We start from the raw sequence: 13651 nt of genomic DNA on the forward strand, positions 1-13651 counted from the left end.
CAAGTGGAGTATAATGAGATGCAGTGGCCTCCCATCTCTCCATAGCATCATATTTGCACCTCGCATTTCCAGTTCCTTAGTGATGTTTCAATACATCACAGCCACATTTGAGGTAGATAGTTTATTATTACCCCCATTCTCTTGTTATACATTTCTCCTGTAGCTACATGTGGGTGTAGCTAGAAGTAAATGTCACTATTGTGTCTTGACTACATCCCCCACCTTCTGACCTATTCATTGGATTTTTAGAAAATAAATAGACCAAGGAATCCCCATGCAGTGTTTTCAGGCACTATTTATTTTCTGATGCATTTTTAGTGAGTAGAACGAGCATGCTTCTGAAGCACCATATTTAAGTACTAACTTAGTGCATCTTACCTTTAACAGTCAAAGTGGTGCTCAGTCTTAATGGTCCAGACAATGACCTGTGCTTCACAATACAAGTGTATACATCGTTATTGTCTTCAATAGATGGCTGCAGTCTTAAATGGCTTGCCACATTATATGTTCCATCTTGGTTCTTCTCAGGATAGCCAGTGCAGGTATCTTTTGCGATGACACCATATTTGGTTGTCCACCAATTTATCTCAAAATCTTGTGGATAAAATCGTTCCATCCGACAAGAGATAGACTTTTCTGTTCCAATTTCTACTTCAACCTCTTTGGGTGACAGGCTTGATGTTGGTTGAGCTGTGTGAAAAAAAATCTAAGAATCAGGTTTGTCACTATACCACAAAATATGTTATTGTCACACCTAATTAAGAGATGTCATGATAATAGTTTTTTTCCTAAGTTTGTTGTCAATAACAGTTCTTGGAAAAATACTGGATTGTCAATGAAATGCTCTCATTAGAAAGCCGAGAGCATTTGAAATTAAGTCATTCACCACTTATATAAACAATTCAAGGGCTTGTACAGATTCGGCTCCTTTTTAACAGCATGTGTTTATCACAGCTATGTCACTTGGTTTACAAAGTTTAATCCCACTTTAGACAACCAAAAGTATGCCCCTGATTCAATTAAATACTTTCTTCCTTCCCAATCTCAGATAAAAAACTGATTACTCCAGTGATTTAAGATGGGTTGGTTCTTCCTAGCATTAAAAGCTTTCAGAGTTCAACTACAGGCAAACAATATCTTTCTTTAAAAATACTATATAGGAGCCTTTTTTATCGATTTGGCTTAATCTATGCAAATAGGGGCAAGAACTAGTATGTACATATCTTAGATTGTGGATTTTGGACAGCTGTATATCAATAGTAGATGTTATTAACACTTCTTTAAAAGAAACATTATATGTCTATTTTCTAATAAGAAAGTGAATCATAGTAAATGCCATAATTAAGTAAAATTATTGTGGTGTCGCCACGTATTCATTTACAAAGAGTATCGCCAAACATGGGACAAAAGTTGCTCCCATACTCGTACTGCGAATATCTAGATAACAATGTCATTACACTGTAAAAAAGTTAGTTAAAGCTAATTCGGTTAAACTTACAATAAAGGAGCGAGAGCTTCCACATTGTGGAAGGTTAAAATACTGACGGGAGAAGCCTTTCAAGAGATACTGTATTTTGAACAGTTAAACTATTGAATGATACAGGTCTGGGAAATAAAGAGTTGTTTGCCAACTGATGTTTTTAAGCGAATTTAGAGGCAAAACTATCTGAAAGCACAGACTGTTCATTAAATGATGTTAGGATTCACACAGTAACATAATAGTATAGAGAAAAAATATTTCAATGTGGAATTAATTTTTGAGCGCAATGCTAATTAAGGTGAATACTGGCGACTAAATATTGGTGAAAAGTTTACCATAGGAAGTAATTCGAATTTACGGCACTTTTTTATAAGATTACATTTTAAGGGTGTTAAATTTGATTTTACTATAGATCTCTTAAAGACCTCTTGGAGGTTGTGACACTGATTTCAAAAGCAACAGTTTGTGTTCTCATCATGTTACTAAGGGTCTCCTTCCTCAGGGCATAGCCCTAAAACATTGACAATAGAATACCAGGAGGACATGAAAATAGTGGACACTAAGGGAATTATTGGGACTGGGATGAAAAGATAATGAATATTATGATGGTATTTACTCCAGTTGAGTGTTTGTGTCCCCTGGTACACGTATATGGTTACAAAGCACTTGAATGAAAGAAATATAGATATAATTAATTCAAAACACACTTTTCAAAGACAATATTTTTTTTTTATTTTTTTTTAAACTTTATTTATAATTTTCACACATAAGGACAAACAGAGCACCATTATTTGCCGGCCAGGCGTTACACAGCTCAATACAGTCTTAGATCCATTGGGCACAAGCACCTCATCTACAATCCGGACCTGCAATATAGTCACATACATCGAGCAAGAGGCACACCACCCCCCCATTTCTTCGATCAGGCCCTCCCGTGACCATCCCTTTCGAGGCCCAGATACTGCCAGGCTAGTATAGTGCACCATTTCCATTCAAGCAGAGGAGTCAGCGGGCTACTCCCGTGCTACCCGATCAGAGGGCTCGACAGCCCCCCACCCCCACCCCCACCTAAGTGTCGTCTGTGTGCGCCAGCAGATATTGCTTGAGGGGGCCCCAGGTGTCTGAGGGTCTCGAGGCCCTGGGCAGCGTCTCCGCATACCGGGTTATTTGCTCCTGACAATACGTCATATCGCGCAACCACTCCTTGAATTTGGGGGCCCGCCCTCTCCCCCAGCGACACGCCACTCTTCGCTTGGCAAGCAGCAAGGCCATCGCTACATATTTGCGGCACGCGCTGGGGATTTGTTTCGTGTAGCCCAGAAGAGCGATCAGCGGGTCTGTCCCCACCGGATGTTCTATCATCTCCACGAGCGCCCCGAAGACGCGTTCCCAATAATCCATCACCGCCGGGCATTCCCTGGCAAGGTGCATAAACCCAGCCCCCTCTCCGCCGCACCTGTCGCAGCAATCCGAGTCCCTCAGCCCAAAACGGTATAGCCTAGCCGGCGTGTGGTACACGCGCTGCAAATATTTGTAATGAATAATTCGAAGCCGGGCACTGCCTGAGATCTCCGCGGTCTGCAGACAGCAGTAAAGCCACTGGTCATCTGTGAGTTCCCAGCCCATGTCGTGTTCCCACTGTGTTCGGGCATCCCCACTGGGGCGGTCTCCCTCCGCTCGTATCATTCGATATAGGTTAGACACCGCATGTCCTGGGTCTTGCTTTGCAACATGTGTTGCAGTGGCTTAAGAGATTCCGGCTCCCGCGGGAAGCCCGGAAAGAGGGCCCGTATTCCCTGTCTCAGTCGCACGTAGAGAAACATTTCCAGCGGTGTAGGCCGTATATCAGCAAAAAACTGCGCGGCTGTACAAAAGGTCCCGTTGTAAAACAGAGCCCCCCAAGTCTGCTTGCGCACCCGAGCGCACAGCTGCCGAAATCCCGTCTCTTGCAGCAGCGATAGGTCAGGGTGGTATGTCAGGGGCAAGGCCGCCGAGTAGATACACGGCGCTCCCATGACCTTCCTAATGTAATGCCATGCTCTGGTTGTGCTCGTAATTGTTGACACGTCTCCCCCACGTGGACAAGGCGGTTCGTGAATCACCCCATCCAGGGGTATCGGGTCCGCTAGCCAGTGTTCCACCGCCACCTGCGGCATGCAGGCTGGAGGATGCACCCAGTAGTACAGGTAGTGGGCCTGAGCACATGCGTGGTATAATTCAAAGTCCGGAATGTCAAAGCCCCCCTGCGCTACAGGTCTCGTGAGTGTCGCCCATTGGACTCTCTGTTTTTTCCCACCCCAGAAGAGGCGCAGCAGTTCGGACTTCAGCGTTCTGAAAAATACTCGTCCCGGGTAATAGGGGATGTTGAGGAACAAGTATAAGCATTGCGGCAGAACCACCATCTTGATCAGCGAGGCTCTTCCCGCCATTGTCAACGGCAGGGAGATCCAACGCGTAACACTAGAGGCAAGCCGGCTCATAGCCGTACCATAGTTAAGGCGGATCATTTCGTCCCTATTCCCCGATATCTGGATACCGAGATATCGCAGATCCGTATCGCACCAGGTTAACGGGTAGTCAAGGGGGAACCTATGCACCGCTGGTGTCAGAGGCCACAACTGCGACTTCCCCCAGTTTATAGAGATGCCAGAGAGTTTCCCGAAAATTATGAATTCTCGCAGTATCGGGTTCAAATTGCTTTGAGGGTCTCTGACATATAGCGTCAGGTCGTCGGCGTATAAAGAGATCAGTATTTGTCGCAGCGGGCATTGGAGCGCTCGGTCATTGTGATGTTGCCGCAGCCTGCATGCCAGGGGCTCAACCGCCAGTGCAAAGAGCAGAGGGGACAGGGGGCAGCCCTGTCTAGTCCCTCTAGTAATGGGAATCGCAGCCGAGACCCGACCATTAATGGACACTCTAGCTGTTGGCTGCTGATAGAGTAGTCTTATCCAGGAGAGGAATCCTACAGGAAATCCCATGCGGCCCAAGACCCCAAACAGGTAGTCCCATTCTACGGAGTCGAACGCTTTTGTTGCGTCGAGAAATATCGCGGCTAACGGCAGCTTGGGCGCTACGTTCTGCATAATGGAGAACAATGTGCGGAGGTTGTGGGAAGTCGCCCTCCCGGGAATAAATCCTGCCTGGTCCGGCAACACCAATTTGCCAATCAGGAGGAGTACTCGGTTTGCAATAAGCTCTGCCAGAATTTTTGTGTCACAGTTCAGGAGCGACAAAGGTCGGTAAAACCCGCAGAGCGTGGGCTCCTTACCGGGTTTCAGGAGTGAGACAATCAGCGCCTCCCTCATCGAGGGGGGGAGCAGTCCGGCCTCCAGGGATTCCCCGTACACCTCCCGCAGGGCCGGGGCCATGATGTCAATATATTCTTTATAGAATTCAGGCGGCAAGCCGTCAAGGCCCGGCGTCCTGCCAGACTTCTGCTGCATGATGGCCTCCCTTATTTCGTCAAGCACGAACGGGGCGCACAGAAATTCGCGGTGGTGGTCCTCCAACCACCCCAATGCCACGTCTCCTAGAAAGGAGTCTAACTCCAAGTCATCCCCGCGCTGCGTTGCGTATAGGGTGGTATAGTGATCCATGAAGGCGGCTTGTATGTCTGTTGTGGTTCTACACGCAGCGCCTGTCTCACTCAGTAGCTCAAGAATAGAGGTGGAGCCTTTGGGTTTTCTGATTGCGTCCGCTAGCATTCTCCCCAGTCGTTCCCCCTCCCCGTATCTTCGGGCCTGCCAGTATTTCCCCATAAACCGGGCCTCTCGGGTCGCCTCATCGACATATTCCGTCAAGTGCTCTCTAAATTCGATCGAAGCCTGCCCACCATCTCCCTCCGACAAACGCATCTCTAAAGTCCTTAGCGTCTCCTCCAGCTTCTGGAGTCTTCTCCTTATATCCCGCAACACTCCAAAACTTTTGGAAATGCACACACCTCTAATTGTGACCTTAAAGGCCTCCCATATCGTGGCGATCGACTGCACCGAACCCCTATTCCTCTGAAAGAAGGCCTGGATCTCGTCCTCCAATTCTGTGCGGAAAACCCAGCAGGGCCGCAGGCTGAAGGCGCCAAACAGGGCGCGAACCCCCATCTCCTAATATGTCAATCGTTAAATGAACCGGAGAGTGATCGGAATAGGTGCGTGCTAAGTGACTTACCCTCCTTATAGCCCGGCCTAACCCCCTCGAGATAAGACAGTAATCAAGCCTAGCCCAGGATGCCACTCCCGCCGTGAAATGTGTACCTTCCCTTCGGTGTGGGTGTCTGTGCCGCCATGCGTCCACGAGCCCTCCCTCCTCTAAAATGTCCCTCAGCATCGCTTGCGAGCGAGTGTAAAGTCGCGGCTGTGCACTGGATCTATCCAAGCTGGGATCCAAGGCCACATTGAAATCCCCTCCCCATATGATGCGCGTAGCGTCCAATGCCGTCACCTTCCCCCAGAGTACCGAGAAAAATTCAGGCGCATCTACATTCGGACCATAGCAGCTGACCAAAGTAACTGTCTCATGTCCCATTCTCCCCCATACTATAGCATACCTCCCCTGTGAATCTAGCAGCTCTCCCCGAGGCTGGAAGGGTACCTGTCGTTTAATAAGGATGGCCACATCTCGGGCATATGAGGAATAAGAGGCAAACAGGCGGTATCCAGCCCACCTACTAGCAATTAAAGTAGAGCGCTGAGGGGTAAGATGGGTCTCCTGCAGGAAGGCCACTCCGATGTGGTGGCGGTCCAAGTAGGACAGCACCTGTCTTCGCTTTCTGGGATCCCTCAGCCCCCGCAAATTCCAGGACATAACTCCTACCCCATCAGTCTGCACCATGCTTCCACGCTAAGGTATCCACAATGCAGAGGTCAGTCTGTGTGTCTAGTGAGGTGCCATCAGTGTCCGAGTCCTTGCACCCTGGCCGTGTTCTTGATATCCGTTCAAGATTGTTAAACTCAGTTTCCCCAACTGTCCCCTCTCCCACCACCCACTGAAACATCCCAATTATGCCAGTATTGTATCTCCCTCCCCCCTCCCTTCCCATTGAACAGTTCCGCAACTCGGCCTGAGAACTTGCCATACTAAGGCGGAAACCACACACAGTTTGAGTCAGGGGTTCTCCCATGTGGGGGCTGTACACCAGGTGGCAGCCAGATTCTCCCGCTCCCCCCAGAGGCGCGGAGTATCTCCCCGCATCCTCCAGAGGCAGCTAGGGTGCCCGGTGTAGGTTCTGCGTGCTCCAACATGCCAAGTGCGCACCATTCCAGATAGTTGGGAACCATATGACCAAGGATGTAGAGGCCCCGCCAGGCCCGCTCTGTCGCTTCAGTGGTCCCCATTTCAGCACGTGGCCTTTAGTCGATGTCTGATGTGGTGGGTGTCCTCGAGCCCTCCACGGATCTGGGTGTTTTGTTACGCCGTTTCACTTGATTCACGAATTCCTCCGCTTGTTGCAGCTTGGTGAAGAACATCTGCCGCCCCTGATGGGTGATCCTCAAGCGCGCCGGGTAGAGCAGGGCGTAGTCAATTTGCGCCTGGTGCAGTTTTTGTTTAACTGGGAGGAAGCGCCGTCTGTCTTCCTGCACTGTCGCGGTAAAGTCCGGGTACATAGTGAAACTAACACCTTCATAGTTGAGTTGCTTCTTTTCTCTCGCTATCCTGAGTGCCACATCTCGATCTCGGTAGTTAAGGAGGCGGGCTATTATAGGCCGGGGCGCGCTCCCCACCGGAGGTTTGGGTCCCAGAGAGCGGTGCGCCCTTTCTACGACGAACTGGGGGGACAGGGCCTCCACCTCCACCACCTCCAACAGCAGTTTTTCTATATACAGCTCCATCTTGCCCATGTTGGTGCTCTCCGGAATACCTAGGATGCGGAGGTTATTGCGCCGACTTCGCGCCTCCATGTCCTCACTCTTGGCAGCTATCACCTCAGCAGCTTGTCCATTTGGGTTACGGTTTGTTGCATGTGAGAGGCAGCATCTTCCGAGTCCGAGATCCGTTTTTCCGCTTCTTTAATTCGGTCTTCATGCCCATCCAGTTTGCGGACTATGGAGTCCATTCTTGCGTTCATGTCGTCCATCTTGGTCGCAATCGTCGCTATGCCCTGTCGCACTTCCAGAAGGATGGCTTTCATGTCAGACTCAGCTTCAGGCGGCATCTCTCGAGTACTGGGCTCTGCAGCCCCTGCACCCTCCGGAGTAGCCTCGGAGCTCTTTTTGGACTGAAACTGGAGTCGCGACTGTCGCGCGTCCGTCTTACCCATCCCGCGGTGGTGTAGGCCGGCCAGCGACCCCCGGGCACCTCCACTCCACCACCTGTTGTCTATCCTTCACAGTCCGGGCAGGTGACCCTCACGTCCCTCTCTCCCAGCTATGGCTTTACTCAAGGTACCGGTATTGCTTCAGGCCGCGTCAGGACATCCCTTCCTGCCAGTCCCTCTCCTTACCACGCGTAACGCCGACTTCTCCTCTGACCCCTGCAGCCAGGTCCGGCCAGCTCGTCCTCCCCAATATCCAGTAGCGCCTTGCGGATCGTTCGTCTCAGGCGGAGCGCCTCTTTAGATGTGTCCCGGGGACCTGTCCCACCACAGCCAGTCCGAGTTCGGATTCCCAGCTGTGCGCATCCAATCACAGCTGCAGGGATACTTTGCCAGTGTTGGGCCTCAGATCTGTTGATCCGCCGGATTCCTTCGCATTTATCAGGCAGCACCCAGGCACCCAAGATAGCACCGCATGACGGGGCAGTCTCACCACGATGTCCGCAGTGGCGCTTCCCCCAGGCACCGGAGCGCCGAACCTCCGGCAGTCCGCTACACCCCCTCCAAAGCGGTCAGCAGCAGCGGCGCCAGCTATGCGTAGCAGGCTATGGTAGGCAGGCTATCCCTCACCGCATCAACCGCTTCCTCCAGCGCTGTGTACCTCCAGGCAGCTCGCGTGCGACACGACTGGCCCTCCGGGGCCCGCGTCCTCCTCGGTGCTTCGGTCCCGTTGTCACCAGCCTCCGGCTCTCAGCAATCTTCACCGGCGTGGCATCCGGCCGCGGGGCTCGTCTCCACTCTGGCCCGTGCACACTCTCCATCAGCGATATGGCAGGCGGCGGTGTTCCGCAGCTCCCCTCTTCCGTCTCTACCTCCGAGTCTTGTAGGGCCTTTCCACCTCGTGGGCGCTGCGGCCTCGCGTGAGCTCTCTCCGCCCAGCCGCAACCTCCGGCAGGGCACGCCTCCGAACCGTTCAAATTTCAGACTCCGGTCGCTGTCCGCCCTTTGCCCCGCTCACACTCCAGTTCTCACCGTCAGCGCAGGGGCTCACAGACTTTCAGTCCCCCTCTATCCGATCGTCATATCGGCATTTGGAGAGGATAATTGAACGGATGATTTACTCCGGGCTGCGGGAGCTTCACCCAGAGGCGGCCATTCCGCTCTAGCGCCACCTAGCGCCCCCACTTTTCAAAGACAATATACAAGAAATATCACTAGTATAATATCATAATAATTACAAAATATCAGATGTGTTCACCCTAGTGTGTGTCTCAATTTCCTTAGATTCAATCTAACATATTGAAATGTCTTGATTAAAAAACAAAAATGTTTCAGTTAGTATTGTTATGATTAGACTCACTGATTAAGTACAGTTCCTTTCTGTGCAGAGATAGTTAGCTAAAAATGTGTTCTCCGCTATAGAAAACCCAAAATGTGGTTCTACATAATTACATTACCTAAAACACCTTAATGGGTAGTCATTATATGCACAAATTCCTTAATAAATGTTCAACATCTGTACCTGTAACTGGACCAAAAGCAGTCTTGTATTTAAAAGTATCCCTGTCGGTTCAACAACACAACTTCAGTTTCCTGTTTTCTTAGATTTTACTCTGCTTTTATGGAGTGTATAAAAGTCCATTGTCAGACCCCGTGTCGGAGCCATCGGGCAGACAGGCGCTATGGGGCCCCAACCGTGATGACTGAGGTTGTTTGCCACTGGTGTCTTGTAGTCTGCCCTACTGTGTCTCTGCAAACTGAGCCAAATCCAACCCTTTCCTCACTTGACCCACAAAATAGAGAGGATGGTTGCTCATAGGCTTCTGAAATAAGTAGTATTGAAGGCATGAGCTCAGAACTCTAAAATCGATCAGCAGACAAAATAACCTGATGTCCAGCACAATGTTTGTCTTTTTGAAAAAAGAAAGTACTTTTACCCACACAGCAATATTACATTTTCCATAATTCAATGTGTTAATACTGGATGATGTCCCTGATCACAATTTCTCTGTGGAAGCTTCACCCCCATTCATCTCTTCATGCCCACTCGGACCAACCACCTGATAATAGCACCCTGAAACGTTTTGTAAGAAGCATTATTTAGGCTCAGGTGTAGATTAAGTTCTCCCACAAGTTCAAAGGTGGAATCAGTTCACTTTTTTTCTTATATCCATTGTTGTAATGGGCAGAAAACAGTCTTAAGTCCTCAGGCCCACTTCAGTGCATCATAGCAACAGAGTGCTAAATACAGAAGGATGCCAGAGGTCTTGTGTGCTGTCACTCTAGCGGTCACAGGGGAGGTGGAACGTAGCCTATTTCTTCTGATGCCTCATCTAGGGCCTGGTGCTGTGCTATGGGCATCTGTGTTAGTCGCAGCACATTTCTGGTCCGGTGCAGATGCATGGCAAGGTACCTGTAGCCATGGCTCTGGAAAATGCAGTGATGAATGCAATCTTTTGCATTATTTGTCAGGAAGCGCAGCCAGACCAGGAACCCCAGTGTATCACCAGTCACTCCTGACCTTGCTCTATGAGGCAGTCCAATTCCTGTGGGTGCTCCTCATTTGTAGGAACACATTGGGCTTCTCCTCCTCTGAAGTCTCTCCTTTTGCAGGGAAGGAGAGAGTCCTTCTCTTTCTCAGAAGTCAGGCTTATAGACACTATGCAGGTCCTCAGTTCCTCCAGCAGAAATTGCAAACTTCGGGTGATGTCCCCATAACTCTGGGAGACTGACTGTCAGACAGGTACCAGCTCTGGTCACGAAGCAGCCTTTCAAATACTCTTTCCCAGTTCCAAGTTCTTTAAGGTCAAGTAAAGGAGGGCTCCTCAAAATGTGTTGATTTGAGTCCCACTTTTACATACATTTTGTAGACCACGGATGTGGGTTCATTGTCTCAAACTATCTGAACCGGTCTAGGGTGGTTCTCTTTCAAGTGTCCTTCTCAGACTACACAAGAGCTGTGTCTGGAGAGCAAAGTAAAGTGTCTCACAGCAGTTAGCACTGGTGCTGCATCCAAGCTGGAGTATCTACAACATGGGACAGAATGAAGTATAAGGGTTCTGCACCCAGCTGTCATCAGGTTCTCTAAAGTAGTAATCAGAGACAAATAAAAGGTCAGGTCTGACTGTGAAACTTCAAATATTGAACAACAGAAACTGCAGTCCCACCCAAAACCCCTACTGGCCACTAAATGTTAGTTCTCAGGAAGAACTAATCAGGACCCTTTTGATAACAAACACTTCAAGGAATTCCCAATGGCAGCCTGGTCTCCATCCTCCTCACTTCATTTTCTGTATCTCACCACAGGAATGCAGTCAAAACACTTTCAGTGTCTGGGTAAGCTATCCTCCATCTTGTACCACGCTAAACCATGGGCATACATAATGGATCCCACTGGCTTCAGTACTCAGACTCATACACACAGAAACTTACAACCCACATATAATGTACATCCACATACTCTACTTACACAGAAAAGATGTCAAAGCAAGATTCTGGGGTCATGTAACAGTGGAACTTTACATGAGAGATCAGAAGGGCACACTTTCAATAATACAGATAAAACTTTCTGGTCAACTATTTAAGACCACAAAACACAGTAAGCTGCCATCACCACTATATATGCTAAATCTAAGACCGAGACAGCAGCCTTCTGTATACTATGAGGGAAGGTATGCTTGGGGGGCCCCCTCCTGGACACACGATAGGTTCTGGACTTCAATGCCAAGTACTCATGCTGTCAGGCAGGGCCGGTTATAAGATTTTTGGGGCCCAGGAAGAAGGGGAATGTGCAAGGCCCCTCTAATTTACATAAGTGACACCTTCAGGGCTCCAGAAGCTGCTTTGAGGAGACTTCTCCTGGGCCGCAGCTCCTCCTCTCAGCATCCAACAAGCACTTTTTTTAAAGCTCATATCAAGCTAAAGGTGTGAGACTTGCTTGTGGGCTGAGAGTTAAAATTGTGGAGGCGCTAAAGTGCTGGACAATGGGCGTCCCGCAGTGTTTCTGAATGGGCAGCCAGGCAGGAGGACTAATTGCATGACAAACATCAAAGCTGTGCTTCGTTGCAATTGGGACAAGAGGAAGTGTCCCTTCCCACACCATCCCTAAGAGGCCCTGGGAGGGGGGCCCCCTTCCATAGGCCCAAGTGTTACAAGGCACCTCTCTTTCAATTGAATCGGTAGGGGTACATGAGAACCGGTGGTGTGTTGCACTTGTGTGGGCCCATGCTGGTAGGCTGAGTGCGAGGTCCTGGGCAGCTGCCCACACTGCCATGCCTTGCGCCGGCCCTGGAATCAGGGTAAGACTGAATCTGTGCTGCTCACTGTTCTCACACCTGTAGTTACAGGTATTAATTTATAAAGATAAAACCACTCCCTTCAAATGTGTGACCCAAAAATGGCTTGAGTGCCCTGAATACAGAAAAGCTGTACATAATGGTTTCGCCAATAATAGAGATGAGCAGCACAAAACTGCACCCTTTTACTAGTTGTCCTGATAGTGAGCATCACAAGCCTGCAGTACTACTGTCTGTTACTAGGTGTACAGACACTGAGCCATACAAGGCCAGTACCACAACCCGTTCTGAATGCCCCAAGAGTGAACAGCAGAAGTCTGCAATATCACAGGCTAATGAACAGGTCATGCATAACTGTAATGCTTTGTCACCTAACCATCTTATTCAGAGGGTATTATCTAGCAGCACATGCACTGAAATATATCCTATATGCAGCAGCATGTCTCATCAAAGATCTTAAGAAGTTTCAGCACATCAATTGATCCCTTATGGAATTACACCGGCTCATCCTCCATACCCACATCATACTCAAAATAAGCTGCAATGCTATCAAATCCAGCACCTTCTCTAACTACTTAAGGTGTACAGTGGCACACCAGAAGGCAAGACATCACCAAACTGGAACCAAAAAACTGCAACAAAAAACTTTAAGACAACCTTTTTCACTCTATAATCCCAGGATCTAGACCTACATCTTCCTCAACATCAGAACTGCCTCAACCTTTCCACATTTGCGAAGGGAGCTGAAGGTCCGCCACCTCAGAGATCACAACATCCCCATTTCATAGGATTGGCCACTCGTGAACATCCCACTTCTTTATAAAGGATCTTAAATCACAACTCAGGGCTCCTGCCTTTCTTCAGTGCTCTGATGCTCTCTGGCTAGTTTAATGCTCTACAAATGCCTATCATTTTTGCTTAGCATTTAGGTAGACATCATTCATATTTATGCTATTAAATCAAAAGCAAACATTGAAACAAGTCAGCCTTTAATAAAGACCATTAATAAAAGAAAATAGTTAACAAACTCTACTATTAAACATAGAGACTTTCCTCTCAAGGGTCTAGTGCGTTGACCCTCAGTAATAATTGTATCTAATTTAGAACCACTGCCGTATACCTCCGTGCCTAATCATGTCTCATTGATATCTAACTTTTGTACGTGTATGGAACGATGCAATTCAGCAGTGTCTATTTTATTCCATAAGCTTGTCATACATGTAATCCACTTTAAGCCCTTAAAGATGAAGCAAATAGTGACTATGCGAGTGAGGGGCTATTTTGCGAGTGGCATAAAGGTCAGAGCTTACATTCATAACCCCTCCATTTTCAAAATCATTCTCAAATATCTATTTGATTTAATGGAATTTTTAAAAGTGCAGTTATGCACCGTATTTACAAGAATATGGCACACCCCTGTGTTTTCCCTTGCGCTGGCGTTAAAAAAAGCTGCCTAGTGCCAACACAGACACCCTTGCGCCACAGTGCAAGGGTGCCTGCATTTGCAGGGATGATTTCCTGCAACCCAGGCATCCTTGCACCATAGTGCAAGGGTCCCTTTGTTTGCAGGGAGTCATCCCTACAACGCAGGCACCCTTGAACAATGGTGTGGTGAGAATGATTGTTTAT

The 13651-nt window shown here is 48.6% G+C and overlaps 1 protein-coding gene across 1 annotated transcript in view; it reads right to left on the reverse strand.

Annotated features, from left to right (window-relative positions):
• Window positions 1-13651, reverse strand: part of LOC146857533 (uncharacterized) — an 813297-nt gene that overhangs the window by 561634 nt on the left and 238012 nt on the right. Inside the window, exon 3 of the mRNA XM_085648075.1 lies at window positions 379-690. Coding sequence (XP_085504201.1) covers window positions 379-690 — 312 coding nt within the window. The remainder of the gene's footprint in view (window positions 1-378; window positions 691-13651) is intronic.

Source organism: Triturus cristatus, chromosome 3_2, assembly GCF_964204655.1.
Source record: "Triturus cristatus chromosome 3_2, aTriCri1.1, whole genome shotgun sequence".
Taxonomy (NCBI): domain Eukaryota; kingdom Metazoa; phylum Chordata; class Amphibia; order Caudata; family Salamandridae; genus Triturus; species Triturus cristatus.